This window comes from Furipterus horrens, unplaced genomic scaffold (assembly GCF_987537825.1).
Source record: "Furipterus horrens unplaced genomic scaffold, mFurHor1.1.pri manual_scaffold_1, whole genome shotgun sequence".
Lineage (NCBI taxonomy): Eukaryota > Metazoa > Chordata > Mammalia > Chiroptera > Furipteridae > Furipterus > Furipterus horrens.
In genome coordinates this window covers 7792441-7819584 of record NW_028327171.1, presented here as the reverse complement: position 1 = coordinate 7819584, position 27144 = coordinate 7792441, and the positions used below count along the sequence as shown (strand labels likewise).

At 53.9% G+C, this 27144-nt stretch overlaps 1 protein-coding gene across 1 annotated transcript in view; it reads left to right on the top strand.

The window, feature by feature from the left end:
• PRDM15 (PR/SET domain 15) overlaps positions 1-27144 on the top strand; it is a 44455-nt gene that overhangs the window by 13858 nt on the left and 3453 nt on the right. The window contains exons 10-22 of the mRNA XM_090271030.1: positions 67-154; positions 3944-4111; positions 6302-6396; positions 7359-7490; positions 9051-9185; positions 10034-10197; positions 11026-11105; positions 11456-11575; positions 18906-19037; positions 20158-20241; positions 20659-20834; positions 24445-24525; positions 26028-26240. Coding sequence (XP_090127156.1) covers positions 67-154; positions 3944-4111; positions 6302-6396; positions 7359-7490; positions 9051-9185; positions 10034-10197; positions 11026-11105; positions 11456-11575; positions 18906-19037; positions 20158-20241; positions 20659-20834; positions 24445-24525; positions 26028-26240 — 1668 coding nt within the window. The remainder of the gene's footprint in view (positions 1-66; positions 155-3943; positions 4112-6301; positions 6397-7358; positions 7491-9050; positions 9186-10033; positions 10198-11025; positions 11106-11455; positions 11576-18905; positions 19038-20157; positions 20242-20658; positions 20835-24444; positions 24526-26027; positions 26241-27144) is intronic.

Below are 27144 nucleotides of genomic sequence, written 5' to 3'. Positions count from 1 at the left end.
AGGGAGCTCATGCTGCCTGAACCTCCTCGGGCCCCTCCTGTCACTGACCCGCTGCCCTCCGCCCAGGTGGACAGCGAGTACAGGTACCGGTGCGGCACCTGCGAGAAGACCTTCCGCATCGAGAGCGCGCTGGAGTTTCACAACTGCCGGACAGGTGAGCGAGCGCCATCCGCGTCTGTTCCCGGGGGGCAGGACGGAAACCATGGGACGTTCGAAGGGACTGAAGTTGGCGTCAACCCGTGGCCGTACTTTTACCCACTAGCTAGGCTAAAGACCCAGATGGACATTTCCTGCGCCTGAAGGAACGTATCTTTCTTCCTTCCTGTTACTCTTGCCCCACAATTGAGACCCCTTGTCATCCTCGCTGAGTATGGTGAGCTGCGGTGCCGCATTTGTGCTAGGACCCCGTGAGAACAGAGGGGCTGGGTAGTGCCTGCAGGAGTGGCTGTCCCTCACTTGTCAGAAGGGTCCTCATGCACGGAACCGCCAGGGCCCGGGACAGGGCACTGCGCCACCTCGACCCAGCCATGTTTGCTCTGAGCCTGCTCCTGTCCCCCAGTCTCCAAAAGTGACAGGAACCTCATTCCACTTGTGTTGCAATGAGTCTGTGCCGTGGGGGGCCTGGGTCTCGGCATGCATGCTGGGCACTGTCTCTGGACGAGCTGGCGGCTGGCAAGCACGCGTGATAGAGAAATCCCCACGCACAGCAAGCAGGCGGTGGCATAGGAGCCCAGCCAGCAGAGGAAGCCCCCATCCTGTCCCCAGGGCGCTCTCCCTGTGTGCCGTGGGTGACTTGCGTTCTCCCTCTCTCTAGGAGCCCTAGCACACCTGGGAGAGGGGGGGACCAGTGGCAGCCGGCTTAGAGACCCACCAGGTTAGCCATTAACGCCGAACCCTTTCCTGTCGACCCCTCTGTGTGCGTCCCCCGTACCCCTGTGCTGGTTCTTGTTCAGCTGGGACTCTGGGGAGCCTTGACCAGCAGCAGCTGAAGCTCCAGGGCCCCCCACCCCCGCCGCATGCAGCCAGCTCCTGGCCCGGCCGCGTCTGCCACGTCCCTTTGTCCGTTCGTTCATTTGTTCTGCTCTGAGGGCTCCCGTCTGACGCCGCGGCTTCTTTGCTCCGTGGCGCCTTGCTCCCATGGCGGGCAAGCCTTGTTTCACCTGAGCCCCAGCTGCTCTGGCGTCCGTGACCATGACACCATGTGACCTCTCAGACAGACTTCCAGTGCGCCAGGCCACCTGCATTCTGCACCTCACACCCCAGGTGTTGCCCCAAACCTGGGGCAAAGCCACCTTGCCGTCCCCATTGTTGCACCAGCAGTCAGAGCCGTGGGCGAATTGTTTTCCTGAGTGGGACGTCCCCTCTGTGGCCGCCCGTGGGTCTGCATGAGTGCAGGAGTGGGGTGGGGCTGTCAGGGTGTCGGGAGCAAGAGTGGCGCCCTGCCCTGTCTGGTGTTTGGAGAGCAACTCAGGGTCAAAGAAGGAGAGTTGTCTCCTTTAACTGTCTCTCTGGACACAGACGAAACAGAAAGCAACGAAAGAAGTCAAAGCTGTAGTTGCTGCAGGTCGGTTCAAGTTCTGGCAAACTAGACCCCTTTCTCCGTTACATAGAAGTAACAGCAGCGACTGAAATGCACTTTCTCTTTTCCTAAGGTGCCCTCGTTTCAAAGGTTAGAAGTTTTGGGTGGAAAACAAAGGATAAATAAACCTGGAAATGGAGCTCAGTTGCATGATACAGTATTGGCATACTGCTATACGTTAGATCTGTTTGCATTAGGAAACTGTGTCTTCTGTAGACCATTAAACCAACACTGTGTACGATGTGAAGGAGAAGCTTTGAAGTGTGTAGTCCGGTGGGCTTTTCTCAAGCTCTCGTTCACCACAACCTGTCCTGGGCGTGACAAGGCGTCAGTGTGACTCTTCTGCGTGGTCGCTGCACTGCCCTTGACCATCAGACTCTGGACTAGCAGGGGCATGCATCCAGGCCCTCAAGCCAAACAGTCCAATCAGGCTCCCATGCAGACTGACTCCCCCAGAAATCCGCCGTCTTATCTCCGGTGACCTTGCACCCGCGCCCGCCACCAGGACCCAATGAATGGGCGTTTGTTCTCTGTTGCTGCGTTTTATTAAACCACAAGTGTAGAGCTCGAGGGCACCAGGATTATTGCTGGGAGAAAGTTGTTGGGACCAGACGCCTGTCCGCATTCCTGAACTGGGGACTGGGTGCCACGGCAGGAAGGGCCGCCCTGTGTGAGGCCCTGGTCCCAGCAGCTCTGCTCCAGCTCCGCTCTCCAAGGGCAGAGGCCACGTCTGGGTCGGGAGTGGTTACAAGGGACTTCTCGCCATACGCTGGGAGGGACTCGTGAGAGAGAAGGCTAAAGCCCGAGAGCACACTGCACCTTCCACGCTGTCAGGCCCCAGAGGGAGCGACGCACCTGCCCGGGTGGGAGGTTCACCTGTGCTGGCAGCACCTGCCTCGAGGGAGGCTCATGTGAGTGGCTTAGCAGGCCTAGGCGGGGCAGGGGTCTTTGTGGTCCGATGGAACAGCCTTGTCGAGGCGTGGCTCTTCACGAGGCAGGTGGTCCCATTCCTAAGAAGCCATGCTAAGGGAATTTAACAGAAATGGGGGGAAAGCTACATTTTTAAGGATCACTAAATTATCTACAATATCAAATATAATGAAGTAAATTGTGATAAATGAACTGGATGGAATATTACATAGCTACTAAAATAAGCGTGAACATGTTTTGCATAATAAGCACACATACTGTATACATGTGAATGTGTGTACAGAAGATCATGTAGAGGCACCTAGGCTGCACCTGGACTGGACGTCAGGGGCCACCTGAGAACTACTGTGGCCTGACCTCCTGTGGGACATTTTGGTTGTCACAGCTGGCTGGAGGGGTGGGGGACAGCCAGGGTGCTGGAGAACATCCCCAGCGCCCAGGTCAGGCCCCACAGGGAAGGTTTCGGCCACATGGCAGCAGTGCCCAGTCTGAGACCCTGGACGTGGGGGTCCTTTGATGCTCCCAGAGCCCTACTGCAGCAGAGTGAGACCCCCATCAGATTCATTGCAGAAAACAGCAGGTTTCTGTGCGGGTTCAGAGGTTTGTGTGTTTGGCAAGTGTTTACTGCCACTAGGAGAGGGGAGCAGACTGGAGCCCAGAGCCCAGAGCTGAGGATGGCGCGGTGCGTCCTGAGGCCCTTGCTCTGGAGGGATGTGCGCTGTGACCCACACTGTCATGCCCACCTGTGCGGGGGCCGGGGGAGAGTTCTGCCGGGCATCTGTGGACTGGGAGTTCTGGGATTGGTGCTCCAGGAGGGCCGGGGCAGTGAGGGCTGCCTTCTGGGGCTTGCGTAGGTGACAGACCCATGGACGACTGTCCATGGATGGGGGAAGGTGATGTGGGGGCTGGGGCTGGGTGTGAGGCCCTGAGATCCCTGAACCAAGGGGAGAGGCCAGGTGGGTCAGGCAAAGACAGACAGCTGGAAAGGTGCCCACGCAGTGCAGGTGCCCAGTGGCCCTGCTGCTTGTGCCCACTCAGAGCAGGCCTTCAGAGGAGCCAGGAGAGCTGAGGGCCGTCCTTGGTGCCTGGAGGGAGAGGGCACAGTAGGACAGAGGGAGTGGGTGGGGACTGCCAGCGTACCTGGTGGAGCACCGTGGCTCCTGGCAAGGGGCCAGTGGGTGCCGTGGGGGCAGGATGCGGACGACGACGAGGCGGACTTTGGTGGTGGAAGGCGTGAGCCGCACTTCTGCTTCGGCCCGGCGCTTGGGCAGAAGGCAGCTGCAGTAGCACAGGGGCCACCGCTTCCTGGCCGTGCAGTCCTCATGCCTCTCCACCCTCCCCCTGCGCCTGCTGCCATTTCCACAGCCGCGACGTGGAGCCTGCCTCTGGTGCCATTGACCTAAAAGCCACCGTGTCTGCTTGTTTTCTGAACAGATGACAAGACGTTCCAATGTGAGATGTGTTTCAGATTCTTCTCCACCAACAGCAACCTTTCCAAGCACAAGAAGAAGCACGGGGACAAGAAGTTTGCTTGCGAAGTCTGCAACAAAATGTTCTACCGCAAGGATGTCATGCTTGACCACCAGAGGAGGCACCTGGAAGGTGAGCACACCTGCCTGGGGCTGGGCCCCTGGGCGTGGGGCGGGGGGTGGGGGGAGCTGGAGGGGGGCTGTGCCCATGTGGTCACAGGCTCTGGACGCAGTGTGGCTCGGCCACCCTCCAGCGGCGTCATCGCGCTGTGGGAACTCAGGTCAGGCAGAGACAGGCCCCGTAGTAGCATGCGCTAATGGGAGCAGTTGGGAATGTCCTGAGTGCTCAGTGGGGAAAGAGTTAAGGGAACCAGGCTCTTTATAAGATTAAATGTTATGCAGTCATTAAAAATTTTTTATCAAAGAGTTTTTTAACATTATGAAAAAATGCTTTTGACATGATAGGAAGTCGGAGAAAAACAACGTATGATATTGTGCACGAGGTATGCGTTCTGCCACGGGCGGGGAGCAGAATGTTCCGGGTGGAGGCTCCCGGGGGTGCCCGTGGCTGTTTTCCCTGGCTCCTCCTACTCTGTGGGGACCCTGGTGCCCTTGTGATTTGTAGTGCGCTTGGGACACAAGGGGCTGCCTGTCCACGTGGTGGGTCTCTGAGAGGTCAGGTGCAAGAGCTAGATGGACTTTAGTGGGGCCAGGTATGGGGTGAGATGAGGGAATGCGTTAGAACTGGACATGAGGTTTGGGGGACCTGGTGGCCCGACGCTGAGCTGTGCAAGCAGCACCCCGAAAGAGAAGGCATGGGCACTAAGCAGAGAAGCACCCGGTGCGTCCTCAACCCTTAAAGAGCCTGCCCAGGCATTCCTTCTTCAAAAGCAGCATTTTTATGTTGGCAATCCTGATTTGTACCCTAAAAAACTCTGCTCCCTGGCCGACCAGCCCTCACTGAGCAAAGTATCTTTTCATAAAAGTTTGAAAAAAATCATTTTCTAAAGAATTGCAAATGAAGTATAGCTAAGCCCTCAGTTAACACTGTCGGCAGGTTCTGTGACTTTAAGTGAGATGACCTTCAACGGAACCAGTTCTGCCGCGGGCTAATTGATGTAAACGAGGCCTCCATTCCTTCAGCATCTCAGCTCTGCGGAAACAACATTATCTGAGGACCTGCTGTATACGCTTGTCAGCAGAGTCGTGTGCGAAGCCTGAGTGTGCCACACAAGCATGCGTGCAAGCGCACCGTCATGGCTTCCTCAGACAGGGCTGGAGTCAGTGTAGCCACTGCTTTTGCACCCAGCTCTTCCTCGTGTGGCCTCGTAAGATCCACCCCCTTTTCCTCTGTGATTCGTTCAGTGCTGCACATAGGGACTCACGAGCCACGCATAGTGACTGGGGGCCCTTGGGTATGCCACTGTGCCTCGTTTTCCTCATCTGTGCAGTGGGGGTGACCATCGTGCCTTGTAAAGTCCCAACCGAGGCACCGCCGGCACCGCTAGAAGTCGGGCGTTTCCTGATGATAGATACCTGTACCTATCAATGTCATTTTACACGTGACACATAACTCGCCCTTTGCTGCCGGAATAGACCGATGCCGCTGCGGCTGCCTTGTGGTTCCCCCTTTATGCTGGCGTGCGGTGTGAGCCCTGCTTGGACCTGGGGCGCGGCGCGACCTGGCAGCCTGTGGAGAACGACCTATTTTTAGGCGTTCTTACATCCGGCTCTGCAGTCACACCACATTATGTAGGAATGTCCCAGAATGTGTAGAAAAAGAGACCGTGAGAGTGAATTTCTCCCTTTTGTCAAAAATAACCTATTTCATGCTAACTTCTAAAAGCGTTTTGATCCACATTATGAATAATTATGCCTTAAAACCATCTGACTATACACCCAATCCTGATTCAGCTAATGTAATTTGAAGGATGAATATTAGTCTGCCTCCTTAGAACCATTTCTGAGAATCCTGCCTTTCCTCTGAACCTTCCCATTGGGTGCAGGCACCTTCCCTGATTGGTTCATTGTAACTCTCCCACGTTGTAAAATGCGAAACGCTAGCTGCTGTCATGTTTCCAAATGTTTCAGATGCAGGAAGCACGTCACCGAACCCCGCGGGCGCATGCAGTCTCCTCTCTCCCTGTGTAGGAGCAGCGGGTTAGTGCTGGGCCACGTCACATCCAAGTGACACTACCCACTCATTCATTTGTCCCCACACTGTGGGCAGCTGTCTCCTATTGTGTGGAAATGACACTGGGCGGAAGCGGAACTGGCTGATGTCCCATGCTGACTCTCTCGCTTGGGCGGGTGGGCGTTGCAGGAGTCAGGCGGGTGAAGAGAGAAGACCTGGAGGCCAGCAGTGAGAGCTTGGTCCGCTACAAGAAGGAGCCTTCGGGGTGCCCCGTGTGTGGCAAGGTAACGCCCGCGCCCCGCTCTGTAGCCTGAAACACACTCCTCGTTTCCTCACGTCAGAGCTCAGGGCGCTGCTCCTGGGCATCCAAGGGAAGAGTTCAGGGGGGACACGGACGCACGGGTGGTCTTACCCTCAGTGTCCACTCATCTGTGCACTTGTCGTTCTGCTCTGTTGCTGTTGAGTGGGTCTCCAGTGAATGAGCTGAGAAACAGGTGTTTCTCTTTTAGAGCCTTTCCCTTTTTGCCACGATTCCCACCTGCGCGCTCCTGGTTGTGGCAGAGACTGGAGTGGGCGCACCAGGAGGTGGCAGGCCCTGCGGGCTTAACTCTGTCCCTTGGTGCTGGTCTCCCCTGTGGCATTTCCGAGTGGCAGCACCAGCAACCCCCTGGCCACAGAGGTGCCGTGACCTGCCCCCTGCATGAACAAAGGTGACGTCACCCTTATGAGCAGACCCGTCCAGGGCGCGTCTGAGGTGGGCCAGCTGAGAGGCCAACTCCTTATCAGAGAAGCTGGACCCTATATGACCAGAGGTGCACCGCCCATCAGAGGGGCTGCGGGCCCTGTCTGGCGGTGGCCCGCGTCGGCACTGTGCTGGGCCGGTCTGCAGAGGGGGTCCCAAGTGGGCTCTGCGCCACCGCGTACGAGGGGTGTGTGTGGGGGGGTGCGACCACCAGCCTGTGTCTGGGTACAGCTTCTGAGTCAGCCACGTGCAGTCCATGTGAGGTGCTGGGCCCCTGGAGCCACGGTACACTATCAGCAGCCGCTAGGTCTGGACAGTGGAGAAGTGACGGCCACAGCCCGACAGCCAGTGGCAACTTGGCCCAGCCTGCCACCATGTGGCAACATTACCAGATGTTTTTGACCTTTTCAAGAGAAAACGGAAACTGTTTTTCTGGTTATAGTTCATCCAGTGAAGCCCGCTGTTTGTGAAAGACTCCTTCACGTCCGGCTCTTTGGCCCACAGGTGTTTTCCTGCAGAAGCAACATGAACAAGCACCTGCTGACCCACGGCGACAAGAAGTACACCTGCGAGATCTGCGGCCGCAAGTTCTTCCGCGTGGACGTGCTCAGGGACCACATCCACGTCCACTTCAAGGTGTCGCCAGTGTCGCCCTCTCCCACTAGCTCACGCTGGGGCACGGCGGGCCCTCAGGCCAGCGTTCTGACGCACTCGTCAGCTCGGCCACACGCCCCTCTTCAGATGAGTCCTCATGACTTTGTACTGCAGGGGCCCATTAAAGTCCCTCCCTGCCAGTGGATGGGATGGTGGCATTTGCTTCCCTCCTCCCTGCCTTTGAGGAAAGTGAGGAGGTTGCCGGAGCTGGGGGGCAGCGAGGACGCAGGGTCACCGTTCAGGGCGGGAGACCTGCCGATCCAGGGAAAACGAAGAGATGGCAGGTGGTGCTGAGGCCCCAGTGAAGCTGGGAGCACACGCCCTAGACACCCACCTGCCCGCAGCTCAGTGACTGTTTGGGGGCAGTTCCCGGCCCCTGCGATTTCGCTGGGCAGGTCTGAGAGCATGTGGGAGGCTCCCAGCGCAGGAGTTGGTGCCACTGGGACTTGCAGGAGCCGGTCCTGTCGCCCTTCCGAGCCCCCACGTTCCCCGCGGGGAGAAGGCCCCAAGCCCGCCGTGGCGAGCGGGTTGCTATGAGGGTTAAATGAACCCAGCGGAGGCGACGAGCCCGGCGGCCCTGGGCGCCCGTGAACCGTGCCCGTGCTCCTCGGGCTGTGCTCCTCGCAGAGGGCTGCCCTTTCTTTGCTAATGGGAAATAAGGATCCCGCTGCAGCCGGCGTGAGAATCTACAGTAGAAGAAACGGAACCCCGGCCTTTGTAGAAGCCTCTGTGCTTCGGCCGGAGGGAGCAGGGGGAGAGAGGAGAGTGAACTTTCCCGTGGAACGCTGTCCCCTCGCCCCGCGGGGTCCTAGGTTTTACTTACTGATGAACCTGGGCGAGCAGCGCCCCGCGCACTGGCAGCTTCTGCCTGAGAATGGGCCGGGCAGGGGGCGTGGCCATAGGAAGGCGTGGTCATAGGAAGGCGTGGCTAAGGCGGCAGCGGACCCCTGAAACGCTGCCCCCTCGGCCTCCAGGCCCGCCCCCCCCCCCCCCCCCCCGCACACCTCTCACCCCTGAGTGTTTCTAGCCCGTGGGATGACTGTTGGAGTGTTTCTTGCTGTCTTTTCCAGAGCAGTAAATGGAACTGTAGGAACTTGAGGGCAATAACAGTCGTGTCACACGGAAAGAGGCCTTAGAGTCTACTGATCCTCCCCACGCCCCCCCACCCCACCCCCGACCCACTGACAGAAGCCACCATCGAGGCCGGGGACATTAGGCGTTTCCTAGTTGAGGCAGCACCAGACTCCCACCCAGGCACGCAGGGCAGGGAGTCTGCTGTTCCCTGCCCTTCCCCATAGTGGGCATCGGCGCGATTCCCTGAGTGCAAGCAGGGGCCTGGTGGGCTTACCATCAGGGAGTGGGCTGTGCGCCATGCCCCTGGGGGGAGCGGCTGTGCCGGGCCGTGACTGTGCACGGGGGACACACAGGTGGGTGCTCCGTAGCACGTCCTGCCCGTCCCAGGGCGCTGCCTTCTGCCTGGAGGTGATGACCGAGGCAAGCTTTGCTGAGCGTGTTGGAAATCAGACCCTGTGACTCTTCCAGGACATCGCGCTGATGGATGACCACCAAAGGGAAGAGTTTATCGGCAAGATTGGGATCTCCTCGGAAGAAAACGATGACAATTCTGACGAGAGTGCAGACTCGGAGCCTCACAAGTACAGCTGCAAAAGGTGTCAGGTAACTCGACAGCTCGGGAACGTCAGGGAAGGAGTCTCTGCCTGCAGGGCTGCCGGACCCCACCCATGGGCGCAGGCCCAGAGAGCCTGGACCAGGGCGGTGGCCCCGCTTGCATGGGCCTTGTCACAGGTGTCCTGGAAGGCCGCCCCGTGTCACCGTGCTTCTTAGGGATGGCGCATGGTCGCACTGCTGCTGTCACATGGGCCACCCTCTCAGAACCAGTCTGCTGACTGGTTTGTGTGTGGCTGTGTGGCTCACTTGGGTGGGGATCTGGCTCCATGAAGGCCGGCTGCTGGTGGGGCCCCCTCCCCTCTCCTTCTCCCCAACTCAGGCCACTGGCCTCCACCACTGCTGCCCCACGCGTGGAAGGGGGATCTTGCTCAGAGGCAGTGGTTTTCTCCTCAGGCGGCCCCGGGCTCCATATTCAGCAGCTTGCTGTACGGGCCACGGTCCCAGCTCTGTGGTCCATTGCCCTGGAACGCGCAGCCCACGCCCTGTGGTGCAGGTGCCCGTGTTCCCTGTGAGCATTGGCACCTGCGTGCTCGTCCCGGCACCTGGCCGTTCTCCCGCTTCAAGCGTGGGAGAGAGCCAGGGAGGTCAGGTGGGCGGAGAGGAGGCTGGGAGGCTGAGGTCTGCCAGGAGGCCCAGGAGGGGCTGGGATCCACTCCTCAAAGTTCCTCCATTGCAGTTTGGCCCGGCACTGGCCCTGTCCCTGCCCCTAGGAGTCCCCTCCTCACCTGCCAGGGTGACGGGCTCTCACGGGCATCCCCGCACCTCGGTGCGTGGCGGGGCGTGCTGAGCCGCAGAGGCCGGGCTGAGCGTGGGCTGAGCCCTGTGTCCTTCCGCAGCTCACCTTCGGCCGCGGGAAGGAGTACCTGAAGCACATCATGGAGGTGCACAAGGAGAAGGGCTACGGTTGCAGCACCTGCAACCGGCGCTTCGCCCTGAAGGCCACCTACCACGCCCACATGGTCATCCACCGCGAGAACCTGCCGGACCCCAACGTGCAGAAGTGAGGCTCCCGGGGCTGCGGGCAGCAGCGCTGGGTGGTGGCCGGGGGAGGTGCAGAGAGGCGGTGCTGGAACGGGCAAGTCTGTCCACTCTGCGAGCTCCACTTGGGTCCTGGGAAGTCCCTCGCCTGTTTGTCTTCTCCTCCACGGGTCCTGCCCTGGCCCCACATACCCCCTGCTGGGACTCATTGTGAGCAGCCACATTACAGGCCTTTCCCCCAGGGATTAGGGTCCCTGAATGCCAGCCCCGAGTCTGGCTGCAGCCTGGAATCAGTGCTCTGAGCCTGAGCGAGTGAGTGGCCAGCTCAGGCTGCCATGACAAAGTGCTGCAGACTGGGCGGCTTGAGCAACAGAAATGTATCGTCTCGGTTCTGGAGGCCCGAGGTCTGAGATCAAGGTGTCGCAGGCCTGGGTCCCTCCGGCTGCTCCAGGCCCCTGCCCTTGGCTTGTACTTGGCCATCTCCTCCCTGTGTCCTCACGTAGTCATCCCTCTACCCGAGTCTCTGTCCAGATTCCACCTTTTCATAAGGACTCCAGTCATACTGGATTAGGGCCTGCTCCAGTGACCTCATTTTATTTTCGTTACTTGTTGAGGCCCAATCTCCAGATACAGTCACATTCTGGGGAATTGGGAGTTAGGGCTGAAACATGGGTTTGAGTTGGGGGGGCTCCCATTAAGCCCATGATACCCTCCAAGTTTTATGTCTGTTGCCATCTCTGTCGTGCCTTTTTGGTCTCACCTTTGCTGATCACGGTGCTTAGGAAAGGGGTCCCTGCTGCAGATGGTCCCCGAGGCCGTGGGCCGCCATGAGGCTTTGGTCTGGTTTCAGGTACATTCACCCGTGTGAGATCTGTGGGCGGATCTTCAACAGCATCGGGAACTTGGAGCGGCATAAACTCATCCACACGGGTAGGTGTTCCCCTAGGACGCTGGCCTGGAGCTGAACTGGGGGACCTGGCCTTCCCTGCAGAGCATCATGCACCGTCCCCCTTGCATCGCATTCTTTGTCTCTGGCTTCTCCTGTCCTGGCTACCTCGTCCGCTCCCAGCATAGCCTCCTCCTGCCTCGTCACCCCTCTAGGTCTTTGGGACCTCCTCTGTGCCCAAGAGCCTAAGAGAAGTTTCTGAGGAGGCAGTGGAAGGGCTGCCTCCTTGCTTCCAGCGGGCGGGAGGCCACCTTCCCTCCCCGCTACTGCCTTTAGGCTGGAACCGTGGGTGCGGGTCTCACAGGCTTGAAATCTGGGTGCGTTTGTCCGTAAGGTGTGAAGAGCCACGCGTGTGAGCAGTGCGGGAAGTCCTTCGCCAGGAAGGACATGCTGAAGGAGCACATGCGCGTGCACGACAACATCCGCGAGTACCTGTGTGCCGAGTGCGGGAAAGGTACGTGGGGGGCGGGGGGCTAGCCGCGGGGCTCCAGCCAGAGTCTGTGTGGGAACTGGCACTTCAGTGAGAGGGGGTCAGCACGCTCATCGGAGGGAGCCCCGGCGCGACGGAAGCATTGGAGGAGGGATCTAGAAGAACATCAGAGTAGTCCAGGAGGCACAAAGACGTGAGGAATTCAAGGCACAACTTGTTTTAAAAACAGGGAAATAGTACAACATGTAATTGTTTGAATTACAAAACAGTTCTAAGAATCACCATGTGGTCTGAGGGTAGATGCAATCCTCTGCTACGAACTGCTACCGACTACAACCAACTACGTACTAAGACAATGATTTACTATGACCAGTGATCACTGTGACCTTTATTTAATCGGGTGAAATTAGCGAAATAATGAGCCTATAAAATAAGTGAAATTTAAAAAAAGATAACTCCAGTACATGGTAAAATTTTAACCCATTTCTGTTTTTTAAAAACCACCAAAAGCATCCAGAGGCCTCGCCCAGGGGGTCTTCCGTGGCTCTTTCAAGCGGCCACACCGTGGAGCACAGCAGGTGTAACCCTCGTGCAGACGCAGCGCAGATCAAGTTTATCTGCTTTGCCATTAGGATCTCTTTAAAATTTTGTATTCCATAAAGGTTTTGTCTTTTCCCTTTTCTATTGAAACATAACTGGCTACAACATTGTGTAAGTGTGAAGCGCACAGTGCATTGGTTTGGTACATGTATACCACAGTACGACTTCTGCAGTGGGGTTAGGTAACACCTCCGTCCCATCCCATAGTTAGTATTTCTCTTTTGTGTTGCGAACAGTTAAGATCCAGCCTCTCTGCGACTTTGAAGTTTATGATACACTACTGTGGACGGTAGACACCACATTGTACGTGATGTCCCCACAACTTACTCATCTACTATTTGTGCCCTTAAACAGCCTCTCCCCAGTCCCCCCACCCCAGCTCCCGGTCACCACCATTCTAATCTGTTTTCACAAGTTTCGTTGTTTTAAGAATCCACATATAAGCGATATGTAGTACTTGTCTTTCTCTCTTACCTATCTCAGCATACTGCCTTTAAGATCCATCCATGAGGTCACAAATGGCAGGATTCCCTTCTTTCTCGTGGCTGAATACTATTCCATTTTATATATCCTGTCTTTTTCATCCATTCATCTATGATGGACACTGAGCTTGTTTTCCTTCTTGGCTGTTGGGACTAATGTAGCAGTGAACATGGGCGTGTCAACGTCTCTTCAAGGTTCTGTTCTCATTTCCTTTGAATATATACCCAGAAGTGGAATTGCTGCATAATATTGTAGTTCAGTTTTTAATTTTTTGAGGAACTTCTGTTCTGTTTTGCATAGTTGCTACACCAGTTTTCATTCCCACCAACAGTAAACAGGGGTTCACTTTTCTCCACATCCTCACCAACATTATCATCTCTTGTCTTTTTGATAAAACCATTTAAACTGGTGTGAGGAGTTAGCTCATTGTGGTTTTAATTTGCATCTCCCTGATGATGAGTGATGCTGAGCACATTTTTGTGTACCTGTTGGTCATTTATAAGTCTTGGGGGAAATGCCTATTCAGGTCCTTAACCCATTTTTAACTGGATTCTTTTTTTTTTTTTTTTTGCTATTGAGTTGTGTAAGTTCTTTGTATTTTGGATATTAGTTCCTTATTTGGTATATAGTTTGTGACTGTTTTCTCTGCTTCTGTAAGTTAAGTTTTAGATCGATTGCTTTCTTTGCTGTGCAGAAGCTCTATATTAATGGAGTCCCACCTATTTGTTTTAGTTTTTGTTGTCTGTGCTTTTGGTGACTTATCTGAGAAATCATTGCCTTGACCAACATCAAGCATCTTTTACCCTATGTTCTCTTTTAGGAGTTTTATGGTTTCAGGGCTTCCATTTAAACCTTTGATCCATTTCAAGTTAATTTTTGTGAGTGGTATAAGATAGCTGTACAGTTTTACGTGTGGATACTCAGTTTTCCCAACACTGTTTTTTGAAGAGACTGTCTTTCTCCCATGGTGTGTTCTTGGCACCCTTGTCAAAAATTAGTTGACTGCTTTTGTGCGGGTATATTTCTGCCTTTCTTGTTGTTTCACGGATCTATATGCCTGTTTCTGTGCTAGTACCATACTGTTCTGATTACTGTAGTCTTGTGCTATGTACTGTAAGACATCAGGGTTAGTGACGCCTCCAGCCTTGTTCTTTCTCAGGCTTGCTTTGGCTGCTTGGGGCCTTCTGTGCTTCCACGTAAGATTTAGAGCAGTCTTCCTATTTCTGTGAAAAATGTCATTAGAGGTTTTGTCAGGATTATATTGGATCTGTAGGTCACTTTGGCTAGTGTGGGCATTTTCACAGTATTCTTCTAATCCATGAACATGGGATATCTTTCCATTTATTTGTGTCTTCTGCCATCTCTCTCATCTGTGTGTTACAGTTTTCAGTGTACAGGTCTTTGACCTCCTTGGTTAAACTTATTCCTAAGTATTTTATTGTTTTCGATACTATTGTAAACAGGATTGCTTTTTAAATTTCTCTTTCATATAATATGTTGTTTGTGTATAGAAATGCAACTGATTTTTGTGTATTGATTTTGTACCTTACAACTTTACCCAATTCATTTATTAGTTTTTTACGGGGGTGCTTAGGGTTTTCTATCTATCAGATCCTGTCATCTGTGAACAGAGATACTTTTACTTCTTTCTTTTTAATCTGGATGCCCTTTTTTTTTTTTTTTTTTTTTTTCTTGCCTATTTGCTCTGTCTGGTACTTCCAATATTAAATGGAATAGGACTGGTAAGAGTGGGCATCCTTGTCTTGTTCCTGACCTTAAAGGAAAGGCTTTTAACTTTTCACCATTAACTGTGGTGTGGGTTTATCAAATTTGGTCGTTAGTATTGTATATTGAGGAACATTCCTTCTGGACCCAATTTGTTGAGTATTTTTATCATGAAAATGTGTTGTATTTTGTCAAATGCTTTTTCTGCATCTATTGAAATGACCATGTGATTTTTATCTTTTATTCTTATAGTATGGTATATATCACGTTAATTGATTTGCGGATGCTGAGTCATCCTTGCATCCCAGGGATTAATCCCACTTGATCATGGTGAATGATCCATTTAATGTGTTGTTTAATTTGCTAATATTTTGTTGAGAATTTTTACATTTATGTTTATCAGGGATATTGGTCCGTAGTTTTCTTTTATCACGGTGTCTGTGTGGCTTTGGTGTAAGGGTAATACTGGCCTGGTAAAATGAGTTTGGGAGTGTTTCCTCCTCTTTAATTTTTTGGTGTCGATTCTTTAAATGCTTGGTAGAAATGGCCAGTGAAACCATCGTCCTCTATTTCATTTTTAAAATTAAATAGAAAAGTGTGAAGAAAACACAAATGCCCCATAATTCCACTCACTTGATAACCCCTACTAGCCCACTTAAAATAACATTACATGTAAAAGCCTAAAAGAATGAACTACACGGAAAAGCAGAAAGTGAGAGACTCCCTTTCTCTCCACCCCCATCCCTCAGCTCCTTCCCACAGAGGCCACAGTTCTTGTCTGTCTCCCAGAATCACTTCTGGCCAGGGCAGCATGCAGATTATTTTATTGAAAAAGTAACACAGGCACCCAACCTTGCACAAGTGGGTATATGGGAGATAAAGTGATTGTTCCGCCTCAGGCCTCCGTTAGGCTTGTCAAAGGATCCATTGTTAATCGTTTGGTGGGAACATTTCTAGCAGTTTCTGTGCAGTTCCTATGCCTGTCTTAGTGGTGACCATGCTGGCTCCGCTCCAGTGGAAGCATGTGCCCGAGCTCTTGCAGCCCCTTCACCACTTCCCCATCCCCTCGCCCTCCCCACCACCTGGAGGAGCCTGTAGAGCAGCGCAGAGGTGGGAAGGGCTGAAGGTAGGCAGGCATTGTTGAGTGCCCCCTCCCGGTGGGCAGGGAGAAACCATACCTAGGCCCCAGGGGCTCCCCTGCCAAGTGCTGCTCAGCTGGCCTGGCAAGGCAGAGAGGGGTGCCCAGGGCAGACACTGAAGTCAGAGCCCCATCTTATAATACTACTTTTACATTTGAAATATATCGAAAGTTTAAAGATTTCTTTCAGGAGTCCTGAATACTTCCAGTAAATACGAGTTTTAAATTTTGGACTCCGCGTTTATTTTACGTGATCCTGTAATACTGCCTCTCCTTTGGCTTTCATGGCACTATCACCAGCATACAAGCAAGTGCCTGTGCTTCCCTGTTCTTTCCATACCTTGCTTTTTATTTACTTAAAAACACATCTTGGACATCTGTTCATATCAGGACAGGTTAATATTGCTTTGGTCTTTCTGCAGACCTTGACCAGGATTCAGTCCTGTGCACCCTCTAACCGGACGCTTTTACTTACGTATTAAGGGTTACTGTGTGTACAACCCTTCATCATTACAAATGATGTTGCTGGGTTTGCTCTTTTCCTTAGAAATTCAGGACCTGCCTGGGACTTTCAGGTGAGAGGCTGTTAAAAGTAATGAGAGTCCTGTAACCTGGTGTCTACGCCCGGTGGGTTTCCATATACAGCAGCAGTGGCCGAGGATAACAGGAAAATATCATGTTCAGAAACACTTCATGTTCAAAAACACTTGGTGAGACAGCCGTGTGGGCTGCGTGAACGCTACCACCCCAGGCCTTCCAAGAAATATTGTAAAAAGGACCCATTCTAGGTTGGAGAAGTCTAAGTATTTTTAATTTTTTTTTCTTTTAATGATCCTAGAAAGAAGGGGAGGGAGTGAGAAAGAAAGGGAGAAAATCATCAATGTGAGAGAGGAACATGGATTGGTTGCCTCTTGCATACACTTCTGCTGGGGTCCGAACCTGCAGCCCAGGCATTTGCCTTGACTGGGAATCAAACCTGTGACCTTTGGTTTGCAGGATGATGCCCAAGCAACTGAGTTACACCGACCAAGGCGGGAATTCTGAATATTTAAAAAATACCAATGTTCCGAAAGTAAATTGTAAATGTGATGCAGACTGAATCAAAATCACAATCGAGAGCTTTAAAATATCCACCATGGGGCGGTCGTGTGCATTTCAAAGCTGTTCTCAGGTGGCAGTGTTTTTCTTTTTAGCTGGAAAGAGAAACATGACTGTCACCGATACTGGCTGGGATGGGGAGGGCAAGATGGGTGTGGAGTTTGTCGTCTAATTCTGAGCATTTTCTGTTTTTGTTTTTTTAATAACCATGTGTTATTTTTGTGTTTGAGAATAAGTTCACTTTAGATGCACATGGGAGAGAGATGTTGGTTGGGGCAAAGAGTAAAGACCAGCTCCTTTCTGTTCAATTATCCACTGGGTGCTAACTCCACAGTGACCGCCCATCAAGGGTCAAAGTCAAGATGCTGCTGTGCCAGGCACAGCTTGGGGGGGCAGCCCGTGCTGGTGAGGAGAGGAGGCAGGCACGCTCGTGGACTTTTGGTGGTGCAGCTGGTGTGGGCAGTTGGGCAATTAGCCACTGCTAGAAATATATCCTTTTTGTCTGCAGTACAGAACGTGTTTGCTACATAAAGATGTGTTCACTGCTGCCCCACTTGGGACAGGGGATAGACAGTTTGAAACACTGAGCAATTAATTACAGTGGCCTCAGGGCTTCTGCACTGGCTGTTCCCTCCACCAGGAATGCTGTTCCCTCAAGTAGCTCTCGGCCCCTCCCATTTTCCCAGGTCACTTTTTCAGATGCCTCATTGGAGGGGGATCCCCAGACACCCCTCCGTCCCCATGAGCCAGCATCCTGCCGTCTTCATCACATCACTGGGCTCTGCTTCTCTTCGTCCCTTCTCCTGCGACGCTCTGCCTTTGCTTGCCTGTCCCTCCCCTGCAAAGCTGGGGACCTTGTTTGGCTCCCTGCTCAGCCTCTAGTACCTGGCACAGTGTCAGGCTGTGGTAGGAGCTCAGGAGTCTGTAATGAATATTATGAACCATGGGTCGTGTGCACTGTGCACTGTGCACTGCAGTGGTCAGGCCAGGCCTGATACTGAGGCAACATCAAACGGTGGAGCCAGCAGAAGTGACCAGACAGTGGAGGGTCCTGGGGTGCGTGGCCAGAATGTGCCCAGGAGTGTGTCCCTGGAAGAGCAGGCTGTGGGAGAGCCATCCACTGGACTAACATCTTATCACCTGTAGTTTACTTTTTCGTTCACTATGAGCATGTGTGATTTTTTTAAAGGGAAAAACGCTGCCCCGCAGTCAGTGCCAGGCCTACACACATCCTCCCCACCCTACCTTCCATAGCCTAGGAATCCCTTTCTGTACGTGCAAGACGGACTGATGAGGGCACACAGCCCAGCGCTTCATCTGGGTCCAGGGTTCGGAGCCCACCCAGGAGCTGGGTGAAGTTCACGACCCCGTGGACCGTGGCTGAGGGTTTTCTAGGTAACCTGGAAGGGAGCTGTTGACCAGCTGAAGAGAGGACTCCGTGGACATAGAGGTCCTCCCACTGCTGTTACTGAGGGCAGTACTAGTAACCTGCCCCCACCACCCCCTTGCAGAGGCCAGTTTCTGGGTCAGCCTGTGGCCAGTGGGACTGGACGCATCCGCTACCTGCTTGTGAACCGCTGCCCCCTGCTCCAGAGTGCCCCCTGCCCGCAGCCCCGTGGCCATCGCATTGGCCCTCCACATGCAGCATTGCCAACCCAGTTGGGTGTCCCAGACTAAGCCCCTCAGCCCCTAAGTCACACCCTGAACCAGGTGGTCCCTTCTCTATTGGCCTGGGTAAGGTGGTAGTTTACTTCACATCTTCAGCAAAGGCTGACTTTGTAAAGTTAAACTAAAGGTGGGTTGAAAGTTCGGGCTTAGACTGTAACGCTAGAATATCAAGTGGCTTTATTCCTCACCTTCATTACTTTTACAACACCGATAACAACAGGAAACTTCAGGAGGCTTGCACTGCTCTTCCCTGATGACCCCACTGCGTCACGATAGTACACTAGGGACATTTACGGATGGCTCTCACAGGTTTGAGTGCTGACCACCAGGGTGCGGCGGGCACTGATGAGCTGAGCTGTAAATTGACAGTAAATCCTAAGGACCCTCAATGGTGCAACTTGCCTGTCCCATTAGTGGGAGATCCTTTCCGAGAAGAGCCCTTGGCCCCGTCCTTCCCCTTCACCCTTTGCAATCACTGAAACCGTGCAAGCCCAAGCGTCTGGGGCACGGGCGCCATGGGGGCAGGGCGTCCGGGGCACGGGCACTGCGGATCCCGGGCGCGAGCGCAGTGGGAGGGGACCTGGCACGGGCACAGTGGCGCAGGCGGGGCGTGGCAGGCGCCCACCTGCTTCTGTCCGGCAGGCATGAAGACCAAGCACGCGCTGCGCCACCACATGAAGTTGCACAAGGGCATCAAGGAGTACGAGTGCAAGGAGTGCCACCGCAAGTTCGCGCAGAAGGTCAACATGCTGAAGCACTACAAGCGGCACACTGGTGAGTCCCGGCCGGAGCGCGGCTGCGCGGCACCCGCTGCGTCTTGGGGCGACACGGCCCGGAAGAGAACGCCCCGCTGCTTCTCACTTTCTTTAGCCCCCCATTACACCCGGGGTCGAGTGAGCTCGGAGCTCCGGCAGACACGGGTAAGCAGCGGGCGTCCGGGAAGCTTCCGGTCCCCGTAGGTGCCGTATCGCTGGCGTCACTGCGCATGCGCACAGGTGCCCGGCCGCTGCCGGACTCGCTAGCGCCAAGGCTGGCGACACCTGCCAGTTCTGCAGGGCCCTTTCCCCGCTGAGCCGTTTCCCTGCGGGAATGTGTGCCCTAGAAGTGATCAGACAGGGGCTCAGGGGTGTATACAAGCTGATTTCAGATTTTGGGACATCTTAAGTGTCCGTGATTAGGGCAATGGCTAAAAAAATGCATCCATTGAAAGTGATGAGATGCTGTTAGTTTATGTAGAGTTCATGATACAATAGGAAGAAAAGCAGCCTCTGCAACATCAAATGAGAGCCCGTTTTTTATTAAACAGATATACATGGGTAAATCTGTGTGTAAGAGAGAGCTAAGATAGACGTGAGAACAGGTGGAAGCTTACTCTGGTGCTGGAATTTGAGTGTGACGTTTCTGGCAGGAGCCTCCCTACCTTGGTGCTGTGTGTGCGCCAGGTTGCAGGCAAGTGGGATGCGTGCCCCAGACTAAGGGACCAATAGGAGCACTGGGGTCTAGAATGAAGCTGATGGAAACCTTAACAGTAGCCAACTGAGTTTCATAAACGTGGTGTCTGCCTTTCCTTGTCATGAGCTTATTCAGAATAGAGCTCATGGAATCAGATTCTGCTCATTCAGAATGTTTGGCAGTCCTGTGAGCGCTGGGCCAAAACTGACCTGCCTCCCTTCCTGAGGAGCGGACCTTGCTAAGCTAAGCGGGTTACAGGAAGCACATTTTCCAAGCCACAGTTTTCTGGTGGCTAGAAGTGAACATTTACTATCTCCGTCCCTCAGCAATCTTCCTTCCCTGCAGCCTCTCCAAATGCTAGAATGTGTCAGGGACAAGACACCCGCTGTGTGGAGTTAAAGCCCTGTGACTCATCTGAAAGTAAATGTGCCTTTTCCTGCAGGGATTAAAGATTTCATGTGTGAACTGTGTGGAAAGACTTTTAGTGAGAGAAACACATTGGAGACACACAAGCTCATCCATACAGGTAAGCAGGGGGAAGCCTGCAGGAGTGGCTGGCCGCATACCACAGTCCTGGCGCAGGGAGGGGGCGACGGTTGGGTGCCGCTGTAATGTAGACTCTTTTGGAGTGTTTGGTGTCATCCTGCCTCCGTGGTAGCCCACTGCCCCCTAAAAATCAGCTCAATACAACTTTCAGATATCTTTTCTTGAATTTTCAAATATCAGAGCAATGACGTGGCTCCACACTCAGTGAGGGAGGGAGACCACTCTCGTGCCCGTCCCAGGCTGACCCGGGGGATGGTCCTGGCAGCACGTACACAGGATGAAGCACCCTCCCCACCTGTCCTGCAGGCCGTGGGACAACCTCGCTCATCACCTGTGCTTGTCTTTTCCTCCTCGTGTGTGTGTGTGTGTGTGTGTGTGTGTGTGTGTCTGTGTGAAGTGGGCAAGCAGTGGACGTGTTCCGTGTGTGACAAGAAATACGTCACCGAGTACATGCTGCAGAAGCACGTGCAGCTGACCCACGACAAGGTCGAGGCGCAGAGCTGCCAGCTGTGCGGGACCAAGGTGTCCACCAGGGCCTCCATGAGCAGGCACATGCGACGCAAGCACCCAGAGGTGAGCGTCCTTCTCCCTGCCCCCACCCCACCCCGGCCTGGTCCTGCTGCCCTCCACTCGGGTGCGCCTCTGCGGCCCTGAGACACCACGCCTTGGCTCTCGGACGCGTCTCCCTTTGCAGACCTGGAATTCCTCGAGGCAGGGCCCGGGTCTTACGTCCCTCTGAATTGCAAGGTCCACACGTAGGAGGGAGGCACTGAGCGCATGAACAGAAGAGCCTCGTCTGTTACTTGCTAAGGCTATAAGTTAATTTCCCCGGGACTTACCGCAAGATGGAAATGCAACCCTGCCCCCTTGCCTCCGTTCTTTCCTTTGGAGTGGCTAATAAAGTGTGCAGAACGGGGAGTGTCCAGGTGGTGTTGGGGGGGCCTATCACAGGGTGGCATTGAGAGCCCAGAGGGAGAAATTGTAGAGGCAAGAAGACCACGGCTTGCCTGGAAGCTTGATCTAAAGGAAGGTCCTGGGGCATTAAATACTTCACTGTGCTTTAAAAAGAAGCAAACTGAAAAATAAAACTAGAAGGAAATGCAGGTAAATAGCTCTCCGACCACCGAAAGGGAAAGACTCTCCAAGCGTAAAAGCCACGAAAGGCATCGTGAACAAAAACATCAGTAGATTTGACTCCATAAACAGCATCACACTTAGAACTGATGCAGTTAAAGGAACATGCAAAGGGCAAACTGGCAAACGTGTGTAAGATATTACTGTCGTCCGCAGGTACCGCCTCTGTTATTAGAGGTGATGAGCATTCAGTGAGAAGAACATGAGGAATGCAGTGTATGCGCGCGAGGCAGTTTGTGGGAAGAAACACGTGTGGTTAAAGCTCAGGAAAGAGCTCTCGCCCTCACTGAGTCCCAGAAATGCAGACGCTAATGTAGCAGGCGCCGCCCCCATCCGCGGACTGAGCAGGAGGTTTTTAGGTTCAAAGTGGCCTCTGCCGTGGGTGTCCTCCAGAGGGCAGCGTGAGGGCTTTCCAGTGCTTTAGGAATGATTCTTTGGACGCCTCAATGCCAAGCAAGGGGAATGGGTTAAATTAGTGATGGCTTAGCAATGTGCCTGACTCTCTAAACAGATTTCTAAATAAAATTGTGGAACGCTCCTTGTAAAAAAAAGCAGGATGCTCTGTGTGAGTACATACAGCAAACACCACACCGCTGCCTAGGTGCCTGCCACGCTTGCCTTCACAACGTAGATGAGACAGGTGAGGAAAGAAAGCGAGAAAACAGTATGCGGCGGTTTTCTCCTAGGGGTGAAGTTACGGGTCATTTCTTCATCCTTGGCTCCACGCTGAGGAATTTCCTCTCATGAGCATAAGTTCTTTTGCCGTTATAAAAGCACGGCCTGCCCTGACGTGGGGGGATGCGTGCAGCTCTTCCTCCTGGAGCCCACTCCAGCAGTGCAGCGGGTCACCAGCTCTCCAGTCCTCTGGGGGCCCGGCCCGCATACTCCGATACGTGGAGCTGGGGTTCCCCCAGACCTCCCCCAGCCAGTGTTTTCGGGACCCTCCCTGAAGCTGACAGCGGCCCAGGGCTCAGAGCAGGCCTTGCAGACTCACCCAGTGGGCGCCCGAGGAGTGTGGAGTCGGAACCTTTCTGTTACTTCATGGGTCTGCAGTTCCGGGTATTAACAAGCGTGTGCAAGTCCGTGTTTGCCAACCGGCTGTGCGTTGCTGAGTGGACAGAGGGACTCAGCAGACATCTTCACCCAGCGAATCCTCTTGCTGGGGGTAACGATCACTTCCTGATTGATCACTCCGCAGGATCCCCTTCTGTGGCTGCATCTCAGGTGGGGGCAGTGTGTTCCCATCCCCCACGCCCCAGCATGCCCACGCCGGGCAGACCTGGCTACTGGAAGGGGGCGACTGGCAGATGAAGGGTAGAGAAAGTGGCTCTTCGGTCGTCAGCTCTGTTCTCAGCCCCTTTTCTCTCCAGCCGTCAGGCTGTTCTCTCTGGGCCGGCCCTTCAGGTCGTTTCGCTGTCCTTCTATATTGGTTCAGACAAATACAGAGTAAGCGCCTGCTAGTGGTGAGCACTGTGGAGCCAGCCAACCAGGGCGAGCCCCGCCCTCCTGGAGGTGACAGTCCTGGGTGGGAGACAAAGGGAACACGGAAGCAGGCACGTGACTACGTAATTACAGGGAAGAGCAGGTGATGTGGAAGAGGTGACATCAGGCAGAGAATGTGACAGCGGGCAGGGCAGGCAGGGACTCAGAGGGGCTCTGCTGTGGAGTGAGGCCCGGCTGGGTGACAGGGTCAATGGACCTCACAGCCCGTCTCTTGGCTGTGCGTAGGCCCGGGGTTGGGGGTGTTGGAGGCAGACTGACATGTTCAGATGTTGGGCATGAGCTACATCCACATTATTTGGGGTCTTTCAGAATTGATACGGTGGAATGGCTTCATGGTGTGATCTTCCTGGTTGAATGAGTGCTACATTTAAAAAATCAAAACACAAAAAGCATTTTTCATTTCTGGTCTCATCTCCTAATAAGAGCAAAGCCAATGCCTGTGTCTGTGGTCGTTCTTCTGTCGGCGTCAGCTTCTGGGCTGTGTGACCAGGGCATTGGTGTTGGTGATGGCGGGTTGTCATGGTCATGGGCATGGTCATGGTGCTGATGCTGGTGGCGGCGACAGTGGTAGGAAGCACGTCAGTGGCATCTGGCTGCTTTTCGTCAGTTTTGCAGCATTCCAGTCACACTTGGGTCCTCAGTGCCACCGTCAGGATTTATGTGAACTGGAAACATCCACGCCCCTCTGTTTGCAGTCCTGTCAGAGACGGCCCCAGCCCATCAGTGCGAAGCTGCATTTCCCTACTGCCTTTCCTAAGGAGGCCACGCCCACGATGCATAGTCCATAATTTCCCAGCGGTGTTTGCTTTAGTTGAGCAGAAATGTCGGTACTAGCAAAGCTGTTTGGATGAAGAACCCCTACGGACAGACTTCTACAGTTTTCCCTCATCCTGTACACTTTTTCACAGCTGATTTCCCTTTTCTTTAGCAACTCGCCTTCATTGTGCCTTTTTAGTGTTCATCCTCTCTGCATGCCTGTTCCATGGTCTCCCTTATGCTTTTGATTCACTTAACTAATCACAGTAGCAGGGACGAGACTCAGGGCAGGTTCTGGTGACCGGTGGGAGGCACAGTGTGACATCTGTGCCCTCGGGGCCGGGTGGGGTGGCTCCAGAGGTGGGGTGGGGGTGAGAGTACCCAACCACGGGGCAAGTTAAAGAGTAAAGTGTTTAAGGTATAAAGGTCTCATTTTTGGTGATTCCTTGTGGGATGCTGATCTGAAAACAAGATTCACTGAAATTTTGCTTCCTGAAAACACATTAGTGTGGGCAAAGAGGGGAGGAAACACAGTGTGCCCTGCTTGGGCTCTGGTAGGTGGGCATGAAGTGATGCCCAGGCAGATTCGGGGGGACACCCTGCACGTGCAAAAGCATTGCAGACGCTTGCAATGAGGGCGCATGGTGTGAGGGGTGCGCAGGCCTGGGTGGGAATCCAGAAGTAAGGTTCCCAGGTCAGTCCTGAGTGGAGCAGGCTCAGGAACACAGGGGATGCCCATGAGGGACTACGGAGAACCGTCCCCAGCTCACTGCCCCGTGCTCTCCCCTAGGTCCTGGCCGTGAGGATCGATGACCTGGACCACCTCCCAGAGACCACCACCATTGACGCCTCCTCCATCGGCATTGTGCAGGTGAGCACAGAGCAGCCTGCAGGGTGGGCGTCCCACGGGGACTTCTGGGTGCGAAGACTCCTGCAGGGTGGGGCCTCCAGGATGCAGACAGGTGGTGGGAGCATTTGGGAAGCCCCAGGGTTCATGCCTCTCATCATCTCACCTGTGTTTCCCACTCCGTCCTTTTGGTCCATCTTCTCCCCAAGAGCCTTTTAATTTCTGTAAGTTTCTAGAACTTGAAGGAACCAGCTTATGTGACATGGAGGCTGGTAAGTTTAAAATGTGCAGGGCAGAGGACTGGCTGGAGACCCAGGGAATAGCTGATGTCACAGTCAAGTCTGCAGGCCAATGGCAACAGAGTTCCCCTTCCCTCCAGGGACCTCAGTCTTTTCTCGGAGGGCCCTTACCTGATTGGATAAGGCCCACCCCCCGACGGAGGGCAATCTGCTTTACTCGGTGTCAGCTGACATAAACGTTAATCTCACCTATAAAATACCTCACGACAACTTCTAGACTGGTGTTCGACCCAACAGGTCGCACCCTAGCCCAGCCAAGCAGACCCTTAAAATCACCCCTCGCAGATGGTTTCAGAAAAACTTAGCATAATTAGATTGATAAGAAAATTCACTCTAACTGTATTAGATGAACTTACTTTTTAAGGGAACTTTTAGTCAGTATTTTTACAAAAATTTCCTTTTATAATAAAGAGAACATGTCACACTCTGAGCTACTTTAAGATCGCATTTATACCTCTTTCTCTTGAAATGGCGTCTTGAGCACAGTGCCAGGTGCCAGGTTGTGCCGTGTGAGCGTGACAATGCCGGTGATACCCCAGAGGCCACGGCCGGCCGTGACACAGGCAGCCCTGGGATGACATGCCCTGGCAGGCTGCCACTGGGCTGCACCAAGTCCCAGGGTGTGGCACCAGAGGTCCAGGAGGTCGGTGGGTGGCCAGAGGGGAGTGCCTTGCTGGCCACCGCTGCCCAGTGGCTTCTGTGACTCTGAGTGAGCCCAGCAGGGGTCAGAAGACCGGCCACGGTGTACCAGCTCCCAGAGAAGCGTGTGGGGTACCATTTGGGTCGCCATCATGGCTGTGCCCTGTTTGCTGTCCCCAAAGGAGATGACTGTCTAGTTTTTGTGGTCAGACCCGTTTTGATCCAAGATTGGTTCTGGGGATGAGAGGCTGATGTGAAAGCATTTTTAGCCTCAGGCTGAGCTCATCGGTGTTGAAATGGTGCCTTAAAATTTTTGTTTTTTATATTTTTGTTTATATTTCAGCACAAAATATAGCTTTTAAAAATACGATTTGTGAGTAGTTTGCTTCATTTAGCAAAACCCCCTGAAACTTGCCTCAGTCTTTAGAAATGCAAGTAAGCAGATAAGCTGTGGTCACTCTGTGTCCTGGGGCGGCTTGGTGACCCAAGAGCCTCGCCGCTGACCCTGGAGTGTGTCCAGGGTCCATGCTGGGACCACGACGGCCACTATGGGGCCATGGCCCCGTTGACCCGATTCTTTCCCTGCAGCCTGAACTGGGTCTGGAGCAGGAAGATTTGGCAGAAGGGAAGCCTGTGAAAGCCACCAGGAGAAGTCACAAGAGGAAACAGAAACCGGAGGAGGAGGCGGCGGGGGCACCGGTGCCAGAGGACGCGGCCTTCAGCGAGTACTCGGAGAAGGAGCCCGCGTTCACGGGCGGCGTGGGCGACGAGACCGACTCTGCCGTGCAGAGCATCCAGCAGGTCGCTGTTTCCTGTGCTGCGGTCAGGGCCCTGTCACTGTGTGGGACACGCCCCTGGCGCGGGAGCCCCTGTGTACCCGCTCCTGTCCCTGTCTAACACGCCTGCAGGAGCCGTCTGCAAACATCCCGTTTTTCACTTGCGCCCTCTCCCACCTAAGCGTTTCCCGCTGTAGACCTAGACATCACACTTGTCACGGTGAATAGCAGCATGACCTTCTGGGTGTTCAGGAGAGCTGCCTCCCTGGCTGGGAATCCGGAGATTGTAAACAGCCTAAGTGCGTCCCTTCATGGTGGATGGGGTCCCAATGCACCCACTGACCATCAGGGAGAGCGGACCCAGCAAACCAAAGGAACTGTCCAGGGGGCTGGAGGAAGGGGAGGATGCACGTGGCCAGCCAGTCTGCTCCCCTTAATGGAGCCTTCCAGCCGGCTCAGGCTCCCTCCCTTTGGTGCGAGGCCCCCAGATGTGTGTCTGATGCTGCACAGACATCTGCGTTGACTTGGCCTCCCGTCCCGCTACGTGAGAAAGCAAGCTGCTTTCTTTGCTGTTTATTATCTGTTAGCACCACCAATGTGTTCTTCGCCCTTTTAGCTTTCTGGTCGCGCCTGTCATTGACCAACCACAAGGCACTTTGGAAGCGTGAGCATACAGTGAAGATTATACTTCCTGTCTTTCTCATTATTACGCTTCTCTATTGTTTTCTGGCCAGTGAGATCGTGTGTTTCTCAGCTCCACCCAGTGGCCTCCATGAGTATGTCTGTATCTTGTTTCTCTTTTTCCACTTGAGTTATTGTTTCAGGACAAAATGAACTGACTTAATCTTTCACCCAGAGGTGGTCTGCCTCTCCCCTTTGGACCCACATTTATTCCAGCGTGACAGCACCGCCTCTATCTGTCACTCTCC